The sequence below is a fragment of the Aulonocara sp. 'chitande type north' Nkhata Bay genome, linkage group LG12, assembly GCF_057382095.1.
Source record: "Aulonocara sp. 'chitande type north' Nkhata Bay isolate Kocher_YH1m ecotype deep benthic linkage group LG12, A_spYH_male_GT1.1, whole genome shotgun sequence".
Taxonomy (NCBI): Eukaryota; Metazoa; Chordata; class Actinopteri; order Cichliformes; family Cichlidae; genus Aulonocara; species Aulonocara sp. 'chitande type north' Nkhata Bay.
In genome coordinates, this window is record NC_141355.1 from 29,625,594 (window position 1) to 29,652,151 (window position 26,558).

At 41.2% G+C, this 26,558-nt stretch overlaps 1 protein-coding gene across 2 annotated transcripts; it reads right to left on the reverse strand.

Annotated features, from left to right (window-relative positions):
• Window positions 1-11,418: 11,418 nt before the first annotated feature.
• Window positions 11,419-25,901, reverse strand: hic2 (hypermethylated in cancer 2). Of its 2 annotated transcripts, none has more exons than XM_086314970.1 (2): window positions 25,799-25,901; window positions 11,419-14,991 (listed from the first exon to the last, which is right to left on the reverse strand). In XM_086314970.1, the coding sequence occupies exon 2, from the start codon at window positions 14,927-14,929 to the stop codon at window positions 13,166-13,168; it is 1,764 nt and encodes a 587-aa protein (XP_086171096.1). In that variant the 5' UTR covers window positions 14,930-14,991; window positions 25,799-25,901; the 3' UTR covers window positions 11,419-13,165. The 2 variants fall into 2 exon arrangements, with proteins under 2 accessions (XP_086171096.1, XP_086171095.1); XM_086314969.1 differs by having other exon boundaries at window positions 25,791-25,879.
• Window positions 25,902-26,558: the final 657 nt, after the last annotated feature.

Below are 26,558 nucleotides of genomic sequence, written 5' to 3' on the forward strand. Positions count from 1 at the left end.
TCATGACTTGAATATATTGTACATCATATAGTAGGGGTTAAATCACTGAAATACAGTGGATGGCCTTGTACTTAGGAGGCACTATCATGTGGAGGAGTTTGAGTTGTTTGGAGTTACAATATAGATCTGATGCAGAATCTAATTCACGTGTATTTTAGACTGCTGGTTTCAAAGTTTTTTCCTCTCCAGACTCTGTATGAGGTCAATGACAGTGGAAGGACTTAGATGGTCACATTGGGGACAACTTTTGGCTGTCAGCACAGAAGCCTCACCCACCTACTGTTCGAACTCTCTGTTTGTCATGGGAAGCCAGTCAGACTCAGGTTTGCATAAAGTGAACTGAACTATCTTGGACATTTTCTTTTTCTGTCTATTAGTTTTCAGGAATAGTTTTCAATGCTTCTTGAAGAACATCCGAAACTCGTCTTTGGATGTTGCCACACTGCTTCAGTGATGTTGAGGTCTGGGCTCAGGGGAGGCCAATCCATGACTGATAGTGTTCCACTGTGTGTTTTTCTGTCCAGATATGTTTTTACTGTATTGGCAGTAAATAAGTATTACCAGCTTTCCAGGTGGTCCTGCATGGTGGACCAAAATCTGATATTTTTGTTGTGTTCATAATACCATCACTTCTGACTAGATCTCCAGCACTGCTAGCAACAATGCAGCCCCAACCATGACCAAGCCTCCACCGTGTTTTACAGATGGCTATACACAGTCACTGCTATACTTTTGTCAAGTTGCCTGTTTTGTGTTGACACAACACTGGTTCATTCCTTGAATTAAGTGCTTTTTTTATGTTTCAATGATTAATGGATCGGTATTAAGTGAATGAACAAAAACAAAAAAAGAATATTCCTCTAAAATGGTCAGGTACAAAAGCTGGACAGAAATTGAATGAAAAATAGAACTTTTCCATTCAATTTCAATTCAGTTTAATTTCATAGTTTTGTTTCTATTATCTTTATTCATATGCCATTGCCCACATTTTAGATTAAATTGCAAGTAATGGGGTATCTGTTCTTGCACGAATACAATCAGTTGGCTTTGGTTTTGTTCATGAACTACATTAAATTGAAATTATAATATTTTCGGGGATTATTTAGTCAACACTTGATTGAGTGTGAATGAGGAAATTGAAACGTTTAAGCCTGTTGAGCTACATCCACCGAAGCTACTTTAGAGGACTCTAAAGTATTTTGGGAGGGTGCTATTTTTTGGATAGACTGAGGCTGAGGAAGAGTGATTTGGGTATAAAAGAGTGGACTTGTTTCATCCTATATTTTGAAATTTCCACATTCTAGGGTGTGAAGAAAAATCTACAGAAAGTCTACTAAAAGACTTGCAACAAATAAAGAGACTCAACAACTGCCACTCTGATAGAACAAAACCCCAAACACAGAATGTACCACGAAGCAGGTCAGCCAGCCGCTAATTCTTATTTAGCTCTGAAAATGGGATAATAATGATAATGAGTATGATTACCAAAATGGACGTCTTGGAGCACAATTATCTAAACTGTCCATCACAAAGAGAAAAAAGGGTTCTGAGCATTTTTTGCACGGGTCTGTGTGTTACAGCTTACAGTACTACACTGTAAATGAACTGGCATTAGCATCAACTGAAAGGGGTAGCACTGGGGTTGAAGGGAGCAGGTGAAAATCTCACTTTGAATCATTTCCCCTCCCGGTCCCTGCCATTGTTCCTGTCCTCACACATGGCAGAGGCAGAAAGAAAGGAGCCTATTATTCCGGCCCAAGCCTGTTCTCCTCATTTATCGTTTAAAGAGGGGGAAGAGAGGGGGAATATTCTGATGGAAAGCAGGGCCTCTGTGGCAGCCTAGCAGTTGTGTGCCAGCTGAAAAGACTCCGCGGGCTGAAGCTGCGGCGGTGCCCACCACCTGCCGAGCTCTTTCTCCTTCATCTCTCCCTGGCTCTCTGCTCTCTTTCTCTGCCTTTCACCATCAACCGCTTGGTGACTCAGCAGTCCAGGTTCAATTCTCTTGTGAGGCCTCACAAGAGAAGAAAAAAAAAAAGAGAAGGGCACAAAAACAGAGAGAGAAGATTAATTTCTTGAGTGGGAGAGTGAAAGCGAGAGAAAAGAGGTAGGCAGATACATAGGTACTGTTTTTCTTTTATGCATTAAAAGGGATACCTAAGCTGCACCTGGCTCAGGATTTGGGAGTGATTTTCACAACTGTTAAAAGTGGAAAAGATTTATCTAACTATGCTGCAAAAATATGCACTTTCAAGAGCGTACTAACCCAACATGCTACTTTAAGTTAGTATATCTTATACAGTTCACCTTTTCCACCCCTGCTTTGGCCTTGTGCTCCTGCCACAGCTGCAACACAGACCTTGGATATACTCCCAATGCTATATAAGCAGACACACTGAATTTAAGGTCAGGTATTGATGCTCAGAGTGTGCTCAGCTCCCATCAATACTGATGGGTTATTGATGAGGGAGTGAGTGAATCCTTGCACCACACCGTCATGAGACCTGTACTGGCAGGGAGACATCTGTGTGTGTGATGAAATAATGAGACAGAGCTACAGCAAGGTGTTGTCATAAATACGTGTCCACAATCACGCAGCAAAAATCAATGAAATCCCACAAAATGGAGATATAGTATACATTGCCTGGAGCCTTGCACTTTTGTGCCAAGACCCCTGTCTTCCCAGTGGGACGTGATCCTCTACCCAGTTCCCTGAGGAAGAAGGAAGGCATAGTTAACTGCAGGGATGGAGGGAACAGCCCCACAGGCACATGCTGGGAGATGAAAAGATGCAACTATGAAAAAGAGAAGAAGCGATTCAAGCAGAGGATAAACAGGACAGAGCTTTGTATGAGAAAGGAAAGCAGCACTGAATCAACATTTCCCCAGATCTCCCCCCAGCTCTACCAGGAGCATCTTAGAAAGGCTCTTCAGACAACCTGGGGCTGTGCAGCATTAATTCAACATATTATTAATATTTGATGTGCATCAAAACATTGAAGATATATGCACATGTTGAGAATTCATACATTTTACCTGGGGCGGATTCATGCGCTTTCATGGGTGAGTTTTATTGGTCTAGTCTCTAGGTAGCTGGTGTATTTATTCATTCATCACATGAACTTTATAGAAAATGCTTTGCATACAGTTTCATAAATCTCGGCGCCAACACAAAGTTCACCTTTTCTTTAAACTGTACTGCAGAAGTTCACAAAACTGCACAAATCTTAATATATCTTTATACAGGAGATGGATTGATGAGATATGATCTCACTTCCTATGAAGACAATTTCAACTGTTTAATGGACAATTTCAAACACTGAATATCCACTTGACAATATTGTGACATGTCTGTAGATCATCAGTGCCAAATTTAGCAAAAATCTGGACAAATTGTGACCAACGAAAAATGTTTGAAGTGGAAATCCAATGAGTGGAAATTGGTTTCATGGGGGACTTTGACCTTTGCTTGACTGAATACATCCAACTTTTTGTAAAAAATAAATAAATAAATAAAATTAAATAAAAAAAAAAAAAGGTGCAGACATGAAACATGGTGAAAGAAATTAGGCAGTGTGTGAAGTTTCTAAACCTTTTACCATTAAGTTCTGGGATCAACCTCAGACTGCAGCAGGAGGTGAATAAAGTAGATGTAGGAGTGGTTATAACTCCTCACAGTTACCTTACACGTACTTTGCAGATACACTGGTGGTAAAAGCAGCAACCTAGGGGTCTGAAAAAAATAAGATAAGGTAAAAGTGCAAAGAACAAACAAACACTGAACGTTTTAACCTTTTTATAGTTGAACGTATGAGCTACAGTTAGATTCAACTGTTTAGCCTGTTACTTAGCACTGATTAGCAGGTTTCATATCTATGCGCCACACCCACACAGTTTATGGTTACAGCTTGCTAACCAAGCTCACCAGCCTTAAGCTGATAACTGAGCACTGCACCCTCCCATCTTATTATGGTCACTTTTGGCTCCAGAAAGAAAACATGGCAACAGCCAAAGGTCACGTAACAATGGTTATGCCTTTCTTACATATGCAGTCTATGGTGTTCTCATATGACTTTCAGCAAGATCACCAATATATGATTGAATAAGTTCTCAAAAAAGCTAATCTATTCTGGACATTGAACTTTAAACAAAGCTAGGGACTGGGGCAGGACTACAGTCCATTCATCTGCTTAGTATCAGCATTCAGACCAGAAGGTCATCTGGCAGTGGAGATAGAGTTAGGCGTAGGTTTTGTGTGTGGCTTAGTGTGTATACAATTTATAACAGACATTGTCCATTTCCATGGCTCAACATGGGCAAGCCAGTCAACTCTCATCCACATTCCTCAGATTATAGAAAGCCATCCCAGACAAGCAGAGGCAAGTCTGGACCCACCTGGGCAGACCCTGGTAAATTCCACTCATGCTCGCAGACCCACTAGATAAGAAAAACTGGGGAGAAGTGGGGGGCATTTTTGTGAATGTCTCTCTTTGCTGTTCCCCAATAAATAAACCAACTAAAAAAGCATTGTATTCAGCAGAGGTGCCAGACTGTTTTCAAGGAGCCAAAACTGCACTCAACATGAATGACCCCTGGCTGGCAGACAAGCCCTCCATCCAATCTTTTCTGTGGGTAAGGTCCACTCTGTACCCATCAACCCCCCTCTGATATCACTATTGTGTTAGCTTGGCGCTGATGTTAGTGGAGAGAGGGGCTCTGATGGGGGAGGGCTGGGTAGGGCTATCGACACCAGGGCCATTGTTTCTCAGCGACCCCCATTCAGGGTCATTTAGCATGTGACACCTCGAGGGGCACAGTGCAATACTAATGGCACAGAGGATAAATAAATGTGCCAGCTCCCTACTCTGACCTGAGCCCAGATCACAAGAAACACTAAGGCAAAATAGATAAGGGGAAAGTGAGATTATGGACTTGCTATTGGGAACAAGGGGAAAGAGAACAGAAGGAAGGTAGTGGGAAAAACCACATAGACAAAGCACTTTGAGGAGCTCATCTGCATACCTGAAGAGGGTGGGTCAGTGAGAATGTGTGATCTATCACACTTCCAGTGTAAGTGATGGGCAGGCTAGAAGACCTTTGGTGCCAGGAATGTTCATTGCATGAAAGTAATACGAGAAAGAGACATTGTTAAAGGGGCTGTAAACAGGCTGAACAAGACTCACCCAGTTTATCAAGGCTGGGTGTGTCCTAAATGCAGAAGCTCGACATGATGGGGAAACACCCATGAAAGAATGGAGGGGTAGGGTGCCTACAGGTCACAATGCGGTCCTGGCAGGAAATTAAACCCTAATTCCTCAATACTATGTTTATATATTTTTTGCTTACTGATATTAATATTGCATTGTTAGTGTTGCACAGGCATCATGGTCAGTCTTTTCATGTGAAGTATTGGCAAGAAAGTGAACCCTGACCTGGGGCTTTAGAGAGTACCTGTTAAGTTGTTAACAACTGTTATTTATATCTTTGAGTTGGTGATCAGGAAAGTTTTCCTGTGACCACATGCTGAAACTAGAGTCTTCCTGTGGTTGGCATTTCTCCTCAAGAGACATTTCCTGTTACCACATAACACCCTTCTTTCCTCTCAGTGCTCCACCAGAAACAACTGAGGCAGCAGAAAACTACAAATGCAGATAGCAATGTATCAGCTACACAAGAGGTCTGACAATCTCTGTCACCAAAATGAAAGGTTCACAGATGCAAGAAAATGGTGAGAAAAGGTAGGAATTTCAAGTGAAAAGATGTCCACCAATTAATGTTGTGAGCTGCAATTAATAATTATAGTGGGGCTTTTTTCACTCCGTTCTCTTCTTCACTTTACCGGTTCTGGGTTTCTAACTATAATCTGAGAGGGAAGCTGCCAACAGGTTTTCATTTCGAAGGAATAAGCTAGACCTCACGTCATTCACTGACTTCGACATGTCTGTCGAATATACATAATTTATCTAAGGTAAAGCGAACGGTGTAGGAATACCTGAAGGGAGATGTTAGCCTGGGAGATTATGATCTATGAACAGGATCACTTACGCCAACACGGCAGCAGAAACTTCTTAAGAGAGGAAGCCAAAAAAGATGAAGTATAACTCAAACACAGTCTTGGTTTTCAATCAAGCTTTTAATGAAAAGATCATAAAATAACAGTTTATTTTTCCTCACTGCTGTACATTAAGACTGCAAGGTTATGAGTGCTGAGGTCAGCTGTATTACACTTTATGACACTTTGAGTTTGCGAGCCACGCCGCTGCACACGGTTGTGGCTCTGACCTGAATAAGAGCTCTCTGAGGAGTGGAGATAAAGACAGAGAGAAAGAGAGCCCAGCCTGGGTGCTGCCAAAAGCCACAAAAGGTGAGAGAATCTCACGTTAAACACTAGTGTATGAGCATGTTAGAAGTCCAGACGGTAGAACGTGTGTTTACATTGGTGAAGGTTTATGCACATGCTTGCTGAAGTGTACCTGGGCATATACACTTTTGCATGTGAAGTGTGTTTGCCAAGGGGGAGGCCTTCTTGCCCTTTAATTATTTATGACCAAAGTCCCTACATGTCCAGTCGCGAGCCTCTCAGGCCATGGATCCTGATCCATTATTGAGAGGCTGTTCCCGAAGAAAACCTAAGAGAAAGGGTCAATACGCCCGCTTTATGGGCAACTCCACTAATCGACTCTTCAGTATTTCTTAGCAGCTAATTATGTCTTTCCATTAATGTAGTGCACATGAAGGTGACAACGTGCCTTTAAAAATTAATAAACATAAATTAACAGTTATGGATGAAAATACGCTGCTGGAAACTTTACTTCAAAAACAGGATATTCTTGTTACAGAAGGACGGCAGAAAAACAAGAAGTCTAAAGGTAATGGCAAGAGAGTGCATTTCTGTAAACACAAGCTTTGAGGTAATTTGGTGTGTTCAGTTTATTAGTCACAGAAAGTACAGTAAATACTGAAAAATTCAGCAAGGAGCGAGATAAAGTCCACTGTGTGGTAACCGAAATAACACAGGGTCAACAGGCTAAAGCCAGGGTCTCGTGTGCGTGTGAGATAAAGCAAGGGACAATAAAGCTAATAAACAGGGTTTAATGGCACTGGAGGCCATTTTAAAAGTGGCTTTGGTTAAGTCTGTCAAGGTAAGAAGAAGAATCTCCATAATATCTAGACAGACCAGCCCCTCTACTAGAGAAAATGCCTGGAGAGGATGGCAGAAGTTAATGACGACGAAAAATGAGATGGAAACTTGGAAGTTTAAAGCCAAGTACGGTCTCTCTGGTGAGTTTCCCGCTTTGAATATGTCACTTTAAAGCTTTTTTTTTTTTTTAAAACAAAAGCAACTGCATATTGATATGGTAGCTCAACAAACACAGCCACATAGATGAGGTAAGAAGAGAAAGAAAAAATAAACCGTCAGTTAAATCGGAACTGATGGGAGAGCATCTGGGTTTTCCCAAAGACCTTGAAAAACATACAAAGTGCACTTAGTAAAGCTATCGTATTCAACGTTTCTAAAAATCCTCTGATGTTAAACTTACAGATACTAAAAACATTATGTAGTTAGATTTAAAAAAAAAAAAAAAAGGAGTAGCGGCAAGTGGTTTAATAGAAGAAATGTAACAATGGTTGAGAGGAAAACGACGGCTGAGAGGAGAGATCTGTGGGTTACGTGCACATTTCTGCTGTGTGTTTGTTTGTTTGTTTGTTTGTTTGTTTAAAATATACATAAAATGTCAGCAGGATGGCAACACCCAGGGAAAGCAAGCTCGAAAAGATACAGTAGCCTCTGCGCTGCACAGGCAGGGACAGCGTCCTGTCTGTGTCCACAGAAACACACACACACACACACACACACACGCACACACAGGGTTTACTTCCATTGGTGTGCAGTCATTCAGTGAGACCTCAAGAACAAATGGGCAAAAGAAATGTAATAAAAATAAAATAAAACACCCATAGTGACTTACTTGAACTAAAAACCCTACAGACTGTCAGGTATTACAGAGCAGATAATTAATGCCATAGACCATTTTGTTTTTGAGTTAAAAAAAATAAAAAATAAAAAAAGGAAGCGAAACAAAGAAAAGAAATTCGATTCTCCCACAAATAAGGTCAGCTTCACAGATTGTGGTTAATGGCTATGTCTTGTGTCTTAGTTTTGATTCTCAGCTTGAAATCCTCAAAACAAAAAAACAAAACAAAACAAAAAAAAAAAGGGGGGGGGGGGTCCTGCCTCCACCTCAGTCTCACACACTGAGCAAATTCTTTGAAAAAGGTGAAGGCAGGCCCAGAAATAAATACATTCATCACTGACAATAGACATTTGATTAAAAAAAAAAAAAAATAAGAACACTGTCAATAAGTGTTTGCACCAACTTTCTTTGAGGCTCAGCCAGCCAGAGTTTTGTGCTGCTTTTACCCACAGAACACAGGCAGCTTTAAAAAAAAAAGTTTCAAAACAACATCATAAAAGCAGAAAACTGACAATAACATTCACAGTTAAGACTACCAGATAGGCTTGTTTACATGCAGTGAACAAATCAAAGCTACATTCTCCAGATAGGTTTCAAGAACCGCCAGCATAAGAGATGTACCACGTCGGACTACGAAAACAACCCAAAATATTCAAGCATCATTCACCCACACCTACATATTAAGAGACCCAAGCAGCAGAGGTATTCCTCGAGTGTATTTGGGTAAACAAAGAGACAAACATTGAGCTAAAGACCCTGACTAACAATGCCTTTTGATTAATACGTCAAGGATGCACAGCCCCCCCCCCCAAACACACTTTCTGTGGTCCCATCTGAAGACAGGCCAGAGGGCAGGAGGATTGGGGCGCAGGGTCATCCCAAAGCCAGCTGGCAGGGAGGGGAGGGGTGGGGAGTGCCCCTAAAACCACACACCCTCCCCTTAATTGAATATGCAGTAGTTCACTCCATGTTTAACGCTATGCTTTTGTTTTGGCAGCAACCTCTGTGGAAAAGCATCTTTCACAAAAAAAAAGAAAAGAAAAAATGATAACGCACACAAAACCATCTCCCTAACTGGCCGAGCCTCGACTGAGGTCTGTAAAACTGTAAAAGTTTATGTAAACAATGAGATAAATACATATGTTTCTTTTTAGAGCCACACATGGTTCCATAATCATTCAAATGTGCTTTGGTTTAAAAAATAGTTTGTGGATTTGGGTATGAGCTTTTTTTTTTCTCTCCTTTTCTTCTTAGTTCTTTGTACAACGTTGCAACTATTTCTGAACATAGTGTGTTACTAACTAAAACGTAGACTTGTTTTGAGCTGCCTCACCTTTGTCAAGGCTTTTTGTGTTAGTTGAAAAAAAGTAGCCCCCTGTTTGTCTTAAATATGAAACTAGTGTTTTGCTTTTCCCATGATCAAAATACAGAGAAATTGATACAATGCTATATTTTACAAATGTAGCTGAGAGTCTGCATTCACAGATGCAGAACAATCCCTGAAGTATTTGAATAGTAGTAGTAATAGTAGTAATAATAGTAGTAATAGTAGCATGGTCACAGTTTGGAGTTCGTAGTATGTTTTTTTTTTCCTTTTTTTTTTTTTTTTTCTTCGTTACGTCGAACAAGCAAGCATTCAAATGCAGCTGCAAAAACCTTTGCAGAGATGGCTAGAGATCGTGTAGTACAAAACACCTTTTGCATTACAGACATTACACTGTACTGCAGTAAGGGCTGCGAGTACAACAACGTTTGAAGGCAATGCATTGTGGACTCCCTCTTCGGCTAGAAGAGGTCACAAGCAACAATGTATCAGGCGATAAATAACACGTTTGTGGATCTAGGAATGGGTGGGTGGGGATCGAGGAGTGTGAAAAATTCAGATGTACCATGCAATCACTAAACAGCAACTGCCTAACAACAAGACACCAACATCCAACATAAGTAACAAGTCTGGGAGCCCAAGACGCAGGTACCTTAAAACGGTAGTGATGTTTGTGTAACTGTAGCTGCATCCCTATAATAATCAAACATTTCACAGACCATAACATGAGGACGAAAAGGAATTACAAAAAAAATAATCATGAGGACAGGTAAACCAACATAACAGAGGAATGCCTATAAAAAAAAAAATTTAAAAAAAAAAACTTGTAGTGAGGGTTCATACTCTACATTAACTGTTAAGAGGCGATACACTGGACAGGTTTGAGTGAAACAGAAGAGACAACGGGGGGCCATTCTCAACTTGTCATTGTTTACAATGAGGTAAAGCTTGAAATAGTTTAAAAATAAGTTAAAACTAATTCTGTGATATAATGGAATACAATCAGGAACAAAAGGATGCCGCAAGAGACCAGCGAGTTGTCCAGCTGTCCAGTGCATCTCTGCTTCTCCCTTCTTATTACAAGTTTTCACATGTCTGGCTCACAAAAAAACAAAACCAAAACAATTAAGTTGAACTTCACATTAAAATTCTGATTATATTTTCTCTTTTTTTTTTCTTTTTTCTTTTTTGGTCTGAACAGAACACATAAAATGTCATCAAGTCCTGTTTTTAAAGTCATGGAATATAAAGTGATAAGGACTCTGGATATAAATGAAAAGGAAACAGAAAACATGTTCAGGGAACATGTTTTTGTTTTGTTTTTTTTAAAATAAACTTTACCAATTTTTTTGGGTGGTAAAGTTTACGTCATACCAGCCCACCAATCAGCACAAGCTTTCCTTGCAATCCACAAGACCCTTTGTCAGTCATTGGCCAAAAACTCCATCAAAAGAGTGGATTTCTTTCTCTGGACTTTGAATATAATTCATAATTTGTTTTATACAGCAAAAAGAAATCAAAAGTGAAATAATTTAGTATGCTATATATCTTAAGTACATCTTTTTAAAAACTTTGGTTATGAACTTGTCTAGCAAAGTTTGTTAGTTAGCTCTGTTCTCCTCAACATTCATAAGATCTTTGGAACTCTATATATCTAAACTAACCAACTAAGCACTAGTTGCTCCAGGCTGGAAGCTACAGTACACTTTGAAGTGGAGCCACAATGAACAGGGCACCCAAAAGCTATATCTGACAAGTACAAACAACAGCTAAAAACAATATTAATGTGTAAAATCTATAAGCATTAAAAACCTGTGTTGAGAGATGGGCAGGTTAAAGCATTAGATAAAAACTTACCATAATCTACACACTTTTTACAATTAATTACATAGGAACTTTCAACTAATCAACATAGAGTTTGTAAGAGTAATCAGAGGTAGAGAGGTCACAAGCCTACATAAATAGACTTTTCTTTTTTCTGAGGGGAGGAAAGCTATACAGACAGAAAAATAAACGTACCCACTGAACATAACGCTCAGTCTAAAAACACCCTCTTCACCTTATCCCCATGAAACCACCCGCCCCGCCCTGCCCTGCCCCAACCCAACCCAGATCCCTCCCCTCCACAAGAAAAGTCCCAAGACCTTCCAGTTTAAACATTCACTGAAACATGACAAGTTGTTTAAGCAAAAAACAAGTACCTCAAGGGTTCATCTGTCCAACCAGGTTTCATTCCTGGGAGCACTAGCAGGCAAATCTGAAAACAATGAAAATCTTCTCTATATTAATGCAAACAGCTGTAGAGAAGACTGAGTGTTTGTCATCTGTGAAACAAAAACTTAAATCAGTGTCCTCCAACGTGAACCTTCTTTCAAGAACTTCCAGTTAAAGCATGGAGATGGTCCCAAACCCAGTTACCCCTCCTCTTAAGCCCCTTTCAGACATATTTTCTGAGTGCCTCAATGAGCACACCAAGTTACTTCTCTGTAAAAGTAGTGACAGAATTCGCATTAGATACCGTTTATGTGTAGCTTTTAACACAGCAGAAGTCTGAATGCATGCAGACATGAGATTGTGACTGAACACCTGCGTAGATGTGAGTTGCTTAGCCCATAAGAAAAACAATAACATGCACATAACTGCATTTTATCCCACCAGATCTGCTTCTTTGTGGTAGTAAGATGAAAACAATTACTCTCTAATACAGTTTTGCTGTTCCCAATCCTGAGGAGAGATCTTTCTGGGGGAAAGCGGTGGCGTACAGCCCATGCAGCAGCACTATTTAGCAGGCACACTTAGTGTCAGTGGCAAAGAGAACTACAAAAACAAAATTGGCAAAGAAAAAAAAATTACTTTTCTGTGTTTGTTTTTGTTTCTAAGATTTTACATTGTGTTCCTGAGTGCACTGCTTTCCTTTACAGTAGTACAGTTTTGCTCCTTGCCAAAAGTTCGAGCTCTTTATTCCTAATGGCCCACCACCTCAACTCTTTTCAAGCCTTATTATTTTACATTATATTCCGATTTAAATGAAATCCTCTGTAAAAACTGTGTATAGTTTGATTTATTTTACACAATCGTTTGGAAACAACTGTGCAAAATAAATAAATTTTTTAATACTGACCAAAATAATCATGATTGGGATTTTTTGCCAAATCTAGCAACTCTCTTCATCACCTTCACATCTATGACAGTATAACTGTGAGAAATATGGATGTAGAAGTCATCATGTCTGTATGCCAGAAGGCCATCACTTTAACAGATTGGGGTAGCGAGCAATGTTACATATCCCATGTCTGAAAAGGGCTTTATATACAGATACCCATCACCAACCAACACAACGAAGCATATAAAGCTGTCAGGGTTAAAATAATCTTTTTGCTGAATTATTGCCAGTATTGTTTGCACGTGGTTTTTTTTGGTCAAAGTAGCACTGGAGTACACAGGGGACTCTTGAGTCATCTGAAAACTTCAGAGACTCAAAGGTAGAAGAGAGAAAAGCTGCTGAAGGGTATGAAGTGAGAGGCTTGACATTATATCAGTACCCACATTCACATTTAACAGACCAGACGTTATGCAACTCCACCATTGCTTTGTGACTTTGGAGAGAGACAGCAGTAAACTGTCCCTTTAGAGCTCCTGAGAGGTGAGCAGACGTTGTTCGATATAAACAACAACTGAATCCTTGCATCAACAAGATCCCACCATCACCAAGAGCACACTGTGGCTAACGGCTACATCATTCACTTAGCCAGGGCATCATAAACTGGATTAATATGTAGAACTATGTGTATGTGTGCATTTCTTTGCTTTTGCGATGGAGAAAAGGTTTGTATTTTCTATTCCCAGAGTTCTTTGGCTTGATGCATTTCTAAGAGGGTGAGGTGTGCATTCTCAGGTGACTGATGAGGTTGCGCTGCTGGGTAAACTTCCCCCCACATAGCTGGCATTCATACGGCTTCTCTCCAGAGTGGACACGCATGTGCTCTGTCAGACGGTACTGGCGTGTAAAGCGCATGCCACACTCTTCACATGCAAATGGCTTCAGGCCGAGGTGGCTACGCATGTGGCGTGTCATGGTTCCCCTCTGGGTGAACATTTTGCCACAGATGTTGCAGGGGAAAGGCCTGGTCAGCCAGTGGCTCTTTTCATGTTGTCTCAGGGTTGCTGGGTCTTTGTAGCTCTTACTGCACACTGTACACTTGAACGGGCGCGTTTCAGAACCAAAGGTAGAAGGACCTACAGTGGCAGAAAGGTCCTCGGCCTCCTCCTCATCTTCCTCTTTCACAAAGGTTCCTCCCTCCTCTTTGATGTAGAGCTCATCCTCAGTATGCGTCTCCACATGAGCATTGAGCTGTTCAGAACTGGGGAAACCCTTACCACAGGGAATACACACATAGAGGTTGTCTCCAAATGCTGGCTCAAAACCTTCCTGCCTGTACACATAGTTGGCGCTGTGGTGCCCCCCTGCTGTTCCCCCTCCACCTCCTGCAGTCTCTCCATCACTCTGACCACTTTCCTCACTGTGATCCTGGCCATTCTCTCCTCCTTCTTCCTCGTCCTTACACTGGAAGGACTGGTCAGATGTGAAGCTGTTCCCACTGCCACCTCCAATCCCAGATGAGCGGCTATCTTTAGGACCAACAATTACCCCATTAACCAGGGGCCTGCTGTGATCTTCAGACTTCAACCCTGAAGCCTCTCTCTTAGGCCATTCATTCTTTCGAGCTCCCTGTCGGGACTTTTTCTGTGGTGGAGGACCCTCTGGCTGGTTTTGGATTTCCTCTGAGGTTTTAGAGGAGGAGTTGAGGTCCATGGTCTCTGAGATGCAGGTGTCTGCACCCGGCAAGGTGGTAGACGAATCATCCAGTGAGGCACTGTTGGTTGTCGATACTGAGGCAGATTGAGGGGATCCTTGGGAGTTGCTGTGTGGGCTGAGGGCATCTGTGGCTGTGCCCGCAGAGGGTGGACTCTTCTTGGAGAGGTCTAGTCCAAGGTCCGGTTCCCCCGCACTTCCTCCGCTGCTGAGGTTACCATTACTGCTTCCATTCCCCCCATTCCCGTTCTTCCCAGAGGTGCCAACAAACATCTCGTCATCTGAGAGCTTGTCCCGAAGGCCTTCATCTGGCTGTGGCTGGTCAGCATCGGAAAGGGTTGGAGGATAGTGGTTATTGTGGCCAGTAGGGGTAGAAGAGGAAAGCCGCTGGTTGTTTAGACGCAAGCGGCTAAGGGGACCTGGAGTGGAGGGTTTACCTGGCAGGGGTTTCCCACCATTGCGCTTAAGCTTCTTTCTGCACAGAGCAGCAAGGTCGTGGAGCTGGAGGTAGCTGGCTGCAGTTAAGAGGGCACTGAAGTTCTGCTCATTGCTCTGGTCTGATGAGGACAGTAGCTTCCCAGTGTAGATGAAGTCAAGAACTTGTCTGAATACCGAGGGGTTAACCATCTCTGTGTCGAGGTTAATGAGGTTGTCATGGAGGACCAAAGATTTAAAGTAGATGCTGCTTGCCGCCAGGATGTTCTTGTGGGCACGGAAGAGAGCATTCTCCACCACAATGATAACATCACACAGGAAGCCCTTGGCTCTCTGTTGGTTGAGTTGCAGCAGCAGTTGTTTGGCATGATTTGGCAGTTCCATTTCCTCCGCCCTTCTTTCCCCTCTCTCTCGTCTCTCTCTTCCTACACGTGCACCACCTCAAGCTGAAAGAAACAAAACAAGGACATGATCAGTATTACATTAAAAAAAATAGTTTTATTACACTGAAACCACATAAAAATAATGGGTTATTGAGAAAAGAAATAAAGAGTGGTGTTTCTTAACAGATAACGCAAAAATCAATATTTAGTGGCATTGGCGGTGGATGAGGGGGAAAAAAAGGCTGAATAAGCAATGTGCTGTAAAGGCTTAGCTAACGCTTCTCTAATGGCAAAATTGAGCTCACTGGGAAATTAGCAAACTGTTAGCAGTGCATGCCATATAATCACACAGCTGCTTAGAAACTGGAACCTTCTCTGTGTCCGACTTTTCTTTTTAAACAAACTGTAACCCTACATGGATCAAGTTCTGACTGTACACATTACCACTTATCTGGCACAAAGGTCGTAGGGGTGGAGGACAAGAATGGGTAAAGTAACTTCTTTCCTAAGTTGCCTCATTCCACTATCTCACCAGAGTAACTAGTTTCGATGGGATGCCCTCTCTGGAAACTCAGCTAACTCTAGTCTCCATTAGGTCATGGTAATGTCAGCCCTGCCCTATTGTCTGGGGGTTGGAGATCTGTGGAAGAGCAGGGCTGGGGGGGGGGGATTAGGTGACACCTGAGCAAGAAAAACTACACAGGCGCTTGGGCAAGAGAGTAGGGGGAGGGTGTGGCCCCAAGGCAAGGACAGCACCACTCGATCCTCCAGAGGGGCCCTTATTTATGGAAATAGGACGAGTGAATCCAATTCACTGCTAAACAACATACTGATGGCCTAATGGTACACACCACAGTACTTCTATTTCTAGTTTTCTCTACAAACACACATTTTGTGTTAATGCAATAGATGCAAAACTTCTGAGGGCAATATCAGTGGTATGATTTGGTTGAGGCAGCAGTCTGTCCATGTTTAACGTTCCCTCAAAGCCACAGGCAAGCTTAGACAACACAAATTTTCAATAACCACAACAGGGTATGCCATACTACAAGAGATTACAATCTAAGACAAAGAAATGTTTAATTCAAGTCAAACACATGTAGAAATTGCCATTTTAAGTGCCAAGCAAGAGCTTTGAAATCACATTTAAAAACACCCAGCACCAAGGGTTGAAATGGATCTGCATGTTGTTTAGTGATTGCAGTGTGCACATCTCAAACAGTGGATGAATCAATATTTGAATAAAAAAAATTAAAAAAAATCATTTTTACTGTAAATAAACAATAACATGGTTTAATTTGTGCTCAAAATCCTGACTCTATGGGCAAAAATACCAGCTGATATCAATATTGTGCACAGATCACCAGATTAAAAAAAACATTCTAGAGTTAAGACACCAGTAAAAGAGGAGACAATATTAATATTGATTCAATAATATGAATTGACCAAAACGAACTATATTAATGACATACGTAGTAACTATCGACCGAGGTAGTTACATTAGCTCTATAGTTTAACTTGAACTTATTCTAGGTTAATATATCTTAAGCATGATGCCCTTAGATACCTTTTAGTAAAATTAAAGCACACATTATCAAAAAAAATTCTGAATTTCTCTCCTTGTGTATACCATCTCCTTAACCTAACTTCAACAATCATACAGCTTCTGTATAATGCTGTAGGTATGAGATATGCAGTAGCAGGAAAAACGGCAACGAACAGCTGAAAGCAACAAACTAAATATCAGGTACTGATAACGACACATTACTACTGGCATTTGACCTGGTCTTAGATCAAAGCAAAGCTTTTAAAGAATATTTCAGTTTGTAATAGATGTGAATTATCCTCAATTGTCCTCAAAACGCCATCAGGGCAAAAGCATAAGTTAAAATTCAAGTAACTGTATCTGTTTAAAATAGTTTTAACTGCACAGTAAGTAAGCACAACTAAGGAGTCCATCACAGCGTTAAACAAAGACATACATATCCTGGCTAAGGCCCTCCAGTATCCCTTCAAATACTACAGAGAAAAACAAAGTACCACTAAAGAAGATGGCACACTAGACATAAGAGACTTGTTAAGGATGGTAATGACCACCCATTATTATAGTCAAAATTAAACACCATCAAAGAACAAGAAGGTTAAAATTTTAACCTGGTAAAGAGTGCTGAGTGTATCCGGTATGTAGCCAAGCTGACTCTGTCACAGACTAGCTGATACAATCAGCTGAAGTGATCATTACCCCCAGGTCCAGGCCTGGGCTTGCCTCCTCTGCTTTGACACTTCTACTCACGATCTTCTTCCCCTCCCCCGTTTCTCCTCTGTACCTCTCCTTTCTCTTTATCTTCCAGCCCTCACCAGCCTTTCACCGGGCATGCAGACACATCCCAGGAACAGCTCACTGTCCTGTCCCCAATGTAAATCATAATGAGCTATTCTGAAAAGCACAACCCAGATGTGTTAATCGTACAACAAGCTAGGGGAGTTTACGGCACTCAGCCCTGCAGGCGGTAATGGAGAAGAGGGCTACTAGAGAAAGAAGGGCCTCTACTGTGATGCCAGCCAGGAAGCCATATATCAAGTCTCTCTCTTAACATACACACACACGCACGCACACCTCTGCAGGCTTTATGGGGGGATTCAAGAGGCTTTTCCAGCGGACCAACATAAAAGGGGGCTGGGCTCACAGTAGAGAAGCCAGTTCAGGAGAGAAAAAAAAAAAAGAAAGAAAGAAAAAAAAAAAAGCCCTCCCCCATCACCCTCCACCTCTCATCCCTCGTTGTCTCCCTTTCCTCCCCTCCATCACCCACCCAGCTACCCTCTCCCCCTGGCCCCTCCATTGCTGTGCTGTGCCGGCTGGATTCCAGGGAGCCGCTAATGGATTATGGCTGATCTATATGCAGCTAGGGTAGGACACGTGTAGGCCCGGCTCACCTTCCAACGATGCTGCCCAGGAAAAAGAGGCATGATACCACAGGGGACAGAGAGGCCTGCACCATGAATGTAGCTCCAAGTGTGACTGCATGGCACCCTTTCCACCTAGAAACATTTCAATACTACAAACCACACCATTGTTCCCGTTTAACTCCGCAGTTAGAGTCAGGGATGATGTATCAACTGACAAAAACAGCAAAAAAATAATACTATTTCCAGCATGCCAAAAGACTAGTTTCTATGGATAATATTAGTAAGTTAGAAAGCAGTCTGCAGGGTTCGATCACCATAGTTTTAAGCCCTACACAAAAAGGCTGGTAGCTCATTGGAGAGAAAGCATGATAGCTGGTTTAGAAGGGCTGTAAGAAAGACTTCTCTCTCTGGCTGAACACCCTACAACATACCAACTAAATTCAGCCCAGGGAGGTTGTTGTCTTTGAGCACACACAGTGGATCAGCTTACCATTCCCTGCAGTGTAACCTCTTCAAAAACTATGACATAATGATAGGGGCAAACTCATCTTAAAAAAAAAAGAGAAGAAACAAAGCGCCCTGCTACTTATCCTCAACCTTGACTTGTGTCAGGAGCCTGATGATCAGGAGATGAGAAGAGAGGTTTACACACAACTCACAAACACGGCAAGGCTCATGCACGCGTGTGCAGATTGTAAAGTAGAACGAGTCAAAGAGCCCTGGGCACTGAATTAATGTCAACCTTTGAATTAAAACTGGTTACACCTGAAATTTGGATGATCAGGTTTGACTTTATTTACCACCCCTGTTTCTGCTTACAATTTTCCAGCGCATATAGATCCAACAGCAAGTCGGTGTTCATGTAGCAAAGGTGACAGAGAGCTGTGGCACTAATCTCCTGAACACAGAGTAAAAAAGCCAAGAGAAGGCAGAGGTGAGCCAAAGTCCTGTGGTGCAATAACAAAACACACCCTACTGCTGTGAAAGGTCATCTGCTAACAACCAATAGAAATCAGGATTGACCAGGATTTTACATGCAACTTTTGTTTAATTGGGGCTTCTTTCACAGAGATTCATTTAAGCAAGAGATAGTACTGGGTAGAGCAGGGCGATATGGCCAAAAATATTTATCACGATATATATTTGAAAATTTGCGATAACGATATAACTGACGATATAATTGATGCGAGACAAAATACAACTCCACAACATTACTAGCGCAAAAAGACAACCTTCCATTTATTTTCACTTAAACAAGAAGCTGGTTTTTATGTACATTAAAGCTTTATAAAAATGTAACAGTGCAAATGCAAATTCCTTGCTGAAAGTTTAACCAAAAGGCATTTCCAGTAGAAATGGGCTGACATATCCTGAGCATAACCATGTATAATATCCACTGAAGTTAAAAAGAGGTGCTTTGCAACATTAAACTGCAGTGTGCAGTACGTATTTTTTGGACCATAAGGTGCACGGGATTATAACGCACATTAAGCGAAACAAAGCAGTCAGATAAATCAAACTTTATTAAACTCATTCTTCTTGCTTCCTCCACTTCTGTACCATTGTTTCATTAATGTTGAATTCTCTGGCAGCTGCTCTATTCCCATGTTGTTGCAGTATATTAATGACTAACCTCGTATTGTGGATGGATTATCTCAGTTGTTCTCCTGACTGAAGTTTGGTCCGTTTACAGCATCCTGCCATGCGATTGCATTTGTCTCTAACCATGAAGAACCTTCACGTTCACTTTTATAAGTGGAAAAGTGTTAGTGTTCGTCCTCCAGCTTCACTGTTTATGTTATGCTAACATAGCTGTGTCGCTAGCGATCACGTAGCACATCATTATATACCAGCTAGCCCAACTTCAGTAACCCTACAAACGTCACTGCTGTTTAGTTTCCTGTCTTCATTTATGTTGGAAGTGATAGCAGAGCTGTACGTTTGATTTTTTTCAGAAATCTCTCAGTCAGAACATGCAATATCATGCTTAGGTAACTAGCGAAACTAGCGAGCTAACTTCCGCTAGCTTCCTGCTAACTTCTAACTCCGTTAAATGTAATAACTTTTGTTTTCATGGATGCCTGGAAGTTAAACTTTATAGTTACACCTGGTAAAGCAGCAATGCTGATCGTTTTATTAAAGATCAAAGAATTTAGACAGTTTTTAACTCTAAGTGATGCTGCAGTGTTGTTTGACCTGAAGAATACGGAGTTTAGGACCCAGATTACTCCCAGATTTAAGAGCATCTTAGTCCGACAAATATGACAATAACGACGGCCGCTTGCATGTTCTGCAAAAAAATGTGCTTTGTTGTGTATCTGACGGACAAACACCAAACCAGTTCCACATCACGGAAGTTGCACCATTTTTACAAACCAATTCTGGTTCATCAGTTTCACTCAACAATCGGCCATGTGCGTATGAAAACAAAGGCACTGCGCATGCGCGTTTTACTCCCATTCTATCGCGATATTTCATTTTCCTATCGTTGCCTAACATTATAACGGTATTACCGTGAACGGTATAATATGGCCCAGCCCTAGTACTGGGTTTGTAGAACTGCCATCACACAACATCAGAACCTGCATAAAAGGATCAGTGGTAGAGACAGATAGGTAGGAACGATTGAAGTAGACACAGAATGAGAGGCAATCAAGGGCAGGAGCAAAAGGCCTCACTGTGTGTGTGTGTGTGTGTGTGTGTGTGTGTGTGTGTGTGTGTGTGTGTGTGTGTGTGTGTGTGTGTGTGTGTGTGTGTGTGTGTGTTAGATGTGTGCATGTGTTGTGTGTGCACACACACAAACAGAGTATGCTGGTGGGCAGAGAGAGTGGGGGAGGGGTTGGGGGGGATGGTACAAAGCCAGTTTGAAATACAAACACCAAGCAACCACCTCTGAGCCATTTCAACATGGCTGACACTGCTGCATGGGTAAGGCTGGTCCATGCAGGACTCATGGGTACAGCAAGGACCAGCTGTGGAAGGACAGCTCATAATAAAATGAGATTAAAGTAAACAGTTAATTTAAAAAAAAAGAAAAAAAAAAGAAAAAAAAAAGCTAACTACTATGTATGCTCTTAACAGACATTACATGTGAGCTACATACGAAACACATTGAAGATTTATCAGGTTGCTCTAAACCATTTCTGACAATGAATTAAATTCTTTTCTTAGCAGAGCTGTGCAGCAGGGCAGCTCACAGTATTTTATTACAGGTGATATGTAATGCTAGTTAGTCATGCAAATTAACATAATCATTTCCATTTTAGTCTCATTTGATTGGTTACAAAGACGCACGTTGTTTTGTTTTTTCATCCTGCTACACGGCCTTTACACTGCATTACTCTATCACGCACACACATTTAAAACTTCATTTAGAACATCTGTTAGGCATATACATGATCCAAAAATCAGGTCTCTCCTGTTTCCATAAAGTTTCAGAAATCACATTACAGCAAAGGCTCCACAAAACTCAACTTGGTTAGATTCAGAAAAAGCTTCAGATTTACACAATAAACAACGAAAAAAAAAAAAAAAAACAACCTTCAATCTAAAACCTTTTTACAGTTTAATTAAAAAATAAAATAAAATCATTCACTTGTAGTAAGATCAAGTCTTTTAGGCAAGTTGGCAATGCAGGCATAAGACAGAATATAGAAGGTAAAGATGACATATAAAGTCACTAGCTTCAGTCATTTCTTGAAATAGCCTGCCTAAACTTGCAGGCTCAGTGGTAGATTTTTAAGTGCATCTAGTGCTGGATCCATTCTGGATGTAATCTTTTCAGAAAAGCTGCAGAGGACATATCCTGCTATTAGAAAAAGCTCAATAGGTCAAATCGGTTCTGTCCTGTTTTTGGAACATTCCGTTTTTCAGAACTGCTGGACTGCTGGGTGAACAGGTGCATGATTATAGTATGTATGTGAACTACAGTACCCTGACAGTTTGGGTGAACACTTCCAGTGAGGAGTTCAATAGTTAAGCAAGATAAACAAGTCCTGCCCACAGTGCAGTGGAATGACAAGAACCTCATTCTGTTTATCACCGATCAGAAAGCTGTGGCCACATGTGTACATCCTAAAACCTTACACAGCTATGCTGGCATTCAGACCATAGATTGTCGTGTAACACCAGGGAAGAGGAGGAGGAGAAGTTTGCTGATTTTTTGAAAAAAAAAATGAGATTAAATCCTTTTTTCCTTACCACATACCTTTAAAATGGGAAATGAATCAATTTATTCTGTGGTATGAATGATATCTGGAGGTAATCTTAGCTAATAAAACAACAGCAACCAGTGCCAGATGAATTTTTATTTTATAAATTGTCATCAACTCATTTAATGAGATGATTTAGTAACTCTAGTTTTTCAGCTGTTTTGTAAACGTGGGGTGTAGATGCAAGTGCAAGACTAAAAATACAGCGCTAGAAGAAAAATGTCATGAGTAGATTTTGCATAGTACATTTCTCTTATATTTATAGAGACATTCGTTTGTTATTAAACTTGATGTTTCTCTTGTTAGTACGGGTTAAAACGCAAAAACACAGATTAAAAAGAGAGATTTAAAGTCTACATATAAGTGGTTTATTTCTTTGTAACTGTAAGGGACTGATTTTGACTAAGATGATAGTCTTATAAAAAAAAAAAAATTCAAACTAGCTGATGTATCTATTGGTTATGTCTAAATTTCTTTACATGCAGTATTAACTCATTTCTTTACCAGGAGGTAACACTTACTGTCTGCTAATCAGGTCTGTGAGTCGATCCCCAGTTTTGTGAGTGTGTGTGTCTGTATGCATTGGATCGAGTGCCATATGAATCTGTGTGAATGAGAGGCTATAGCTTATAATGGGAACGCTGCTGTGAGTGGTCAGAAACACCAGAAAAGTACTAGTTCATTTAGTATCTGGCAGTTGGAGGTAATGGAATTTAAGATGAGGCTATATGTAACAGTTTTCATTGCTGAAAAAGGACTTTGTTAAACTCTCATTTGAAACATGAAACCTGAATCTGCTTTATGCACTGAAAGAGTTCCAACTACCATTTTCTCCTGCTGCCATGGATTTAATATGAATAACTTTGCATCTCTGCTGTGTCTTGAGTATCGTGTTCATCTAGAATGTCCTCAGGAAAAAAACTAAATAAACACTGAGACCTTCACCAGCAATCCTGTTTAGTAACTGGTGCCCACAAACATCACAGTGCGTGCCCTCACTAAAAGCGCAGTAATCAGCCACTTCACCGACAACTGAACATATGATTGGTATGATAAAGTGACCTCTGTCTTGCGAGACAACAACCCCCAACCCACATGACCTGATATCTAATGCTTTGACTGAGGACATCATGTTGGGCGAGTAAGAGATCTTGTATGGTCCAAGGTTTTACAGACCTGCCAGCCCCCCCTCCTCCTTCAGCCGTTAAACACTGCGCAACCTTCTGGCTATCAGCACTACATTCCACATTCTTCTTCTTAAAGAACAACAACAACCCTGTCCCGAGGTGCTTTATCCACTGAACAAACCAAACAGCCTCTGAACAGGCAACCACCAAATAGAACAGACAGCTACACATAGATACAATAGCCCAGAACAATCTATAAGTCCCCATCCAACATGTCAGCACATATAGCCTAAGTAGCCTTCTTACTGTATTGCACTGCCCATACATGCTGCTGTAAGCCTGCATCCAATACACTATGTGTGTGCTGAGAAAGAGAAAGGACAAGACCAACTGGCCGATCATGAGGCACACACACAGACCTCAAATTACCCTCCAGGCCACACTCTGCAGTCCATAGTAATCAATGAAACTAGTCACACTGACCACTTGACTTGGTCATTTTTTATTTGTTTGACCCTTGCTACTTGATCTCTGACCTAAAATGTTCATTTGACAAAAGCATCAAAAAGTACAGCGGTTACTGTACAATATTTTACAGGATTTACTGGAGAGACCAGCTTGCCCACATAATCCATTTTCAGCGTAAAACTTGATCAACTCTATAAAAGTAAAGAGATCAATAGTCTCACTCAGTTTCTTCAAGGTTTATGAGATGGACTGGTTTAAACACAATGGATTAAGCAGTTCGCTCATCAAAGCACTGTGCTTTTACTGTGCTGATATCATCAAGTGCTTCAGGCATAACAGCCAGGAGTCCCATTTCTCCTTTAGAGGCTTTTCCAAATTGGATTATAAAGTGCAATACACATTTGCATGTGTCCCGTTCTTAACAATACAGCTTTTAGGTGTGTTGTTGAAAAACACACCTAAGCTACCCCTCCAGCCAAATTTTGAGGTTGGCAGACAGAGCAGCTGAGCGCTACACCTATATGTTGGGCTGGGTGTAGTCTGCCAAAATAACATCTTGTAATCTTTTTATTACAGGCTGCAGTCCCCTGCAACTCTAACCAGAAAAAGAAGCCATGAAAACAGTTGGATTTTATCTTACCTTTACTCTACTATCAAAGCAAGAGCTTGAAAAAAATGATAACAATGCCAACTTGAAATGAATTCACACCAATGATCGCAGAAACAAATAGTTAATGTGCAGCTGAGCTACTGGAAATGTGTGCAAAATAATTTTATCATGTGTAAAATGAAAGACATTCGTTTCCCTACCAACTGGCAAAATATGAGACAACTGACCATTTTTCTACAGCCGTTTTACAAGGGGGTAAGTACATTTCGTCAACTGTTAATTAAAGTGGAAATGTTTCCACAGAACTACACTTTGGTTAACAGCAGCCAGTCGAGGAAACGCACATTACTGGCATTCTTATGCCTTCTTATCGCCATGCCCCTTGGTACTTTAACAGCAGTAATCATGAGGAGCAGAGCCGCCTTCACACCCGAGTACATGCATTGTTTTATTGGCTTACTTTAAGTTAATGATGAAGTAATTAACGTACTGGTGTGATTTTTTTCCGCCTTTTAAAAAAAAAAAAGAGGATGCTTATTTACTGACAGAAATCAACGACAGTGTAACAGTGTTTCTATAAAACAGTGCAGTTATAGGTCAGAGTGTAACGTGACACCAACGCTGTAGCTGATTACAAAGATGGTAGCTCTGGTAGCACCAGCGCACCTATAGTGCTTCTAAAACGTACACCCCACTGCATCGCTAGAATCGACGTTTAAAAAGCAACGTTTCAAACCAGGCTCTGCATGCATCCAACATTTTAATGGGTATATTTGCAAGACACTCCAGTTAAATGATTTTAATGTGCCTCACATAAGACCAAAGTGGCTTAACCTACATATAAACAATAAACAAGTGGTACCATACTATCTACAAACATCTCAAAGACTATCAGCTGATTGCGCAAAAAAAAACATGCGCAAAATCCATAGAATCTGCCCCGCTCCATTTACCACACAAAGTGCAATTCAATACCAGCTGAAGAGATCTGCTCTGCTTACGCGAAAGCGATTGGTTTTAAAGAAAGATTCAACTAATCAGCTTGCAATTTTGTAAACAACTCACTGAACACGTTGGACTGCAAAACTGAGAAAATGAGGTGAAGAGTAGAAACGTTTTAGCGTTCATATACCACGTAGCGACGTGCCGTCCGTGGACCCTTTCTGTCCCCCTGATGTGCTTTGCCAACCTGGTAATTCTTTGGTACACACTCGTCCTGTGGGACATCTCTCGTAAGCTCACGACGCCTAATTAAAAATATAAAAGGAGCACATCGTTCGCAAACGGCGCATTGTTACAGGTTTGGGCAGAGACCGCGATATGTTCGAACAAATAATGTGGGAATCCTCGGCTTGCCAAGCAGGCTGGTAGAGCCCCTTTTTGTTGGCACGCCGTGGAAAAAAACACCAGCGTAACAGCGAAAACCTCTGCGATTCTTGCAGTGGGTGGTAGGAAACGATCCGATCAAAAAACGACAGAAATACGGCTCCGACAAACATTTACACGCCGCGGCAAAAGGAAAGAATTCATTTTAAATACCTTCTTACATCGGTATGGTCGTTCTCAAGCGGTCTTTACCATCCTCTTGCTCATCTCACAGCCTTCGGGACGCCATGTTGCAAGCTTATGACGTTAGCTTCCTCACCCCTGACCCACATTTGAATAGAAACCAGCCCCAAAGTGCAGCAGTGAAAACATCCTAATGTGGGAGGGTTTTCACTTTTTTACATCAGGAATCTTACTAACTTTACCTGCAAGATGGCACAGAAGGAAACAAAGAGTGCTATTTTCTTTCATTGTGTTCAAACATCTTAAGGCCTTCTCCTCCGAGCAAACCGACCCAGTTATAGTCCTACCATCCTGCTGTGTGCAGGTAAATGCTCCGTGAGATGCCTGACTTTAAAACTAATTTTGTAATATGTGTAATCTATGAAGGGACTGTGACGGGGAAAGAAATAGAAGAAGGGAGTTAAGTGATGTGCAGTTTTAGAATCGATTTACTAAGACTTGAGGGGTATTTTTATATGTGGCATAAGGGATTGTACACGAAAAGCTGTAGTATGTTTTAAAGCGGACTGTTGAGTGTATCCTCTTTTATCTGCAAAGGCCTTCACTCCTAAAATATGCCAGTTCGGTGCGCAATGCACTGGTGATAATACATACCACAACCACCACAGAAAACAGCATTAGACTTGATAAATCTCTTTATCAGCTGGACTTAAGACGGCTGCATTGCCTTCAAAACCTCAAGCCTCAGTATCTAAATAATGATAAGGGGAACCCATTGACTTTCTGTCTGTTTTTCAT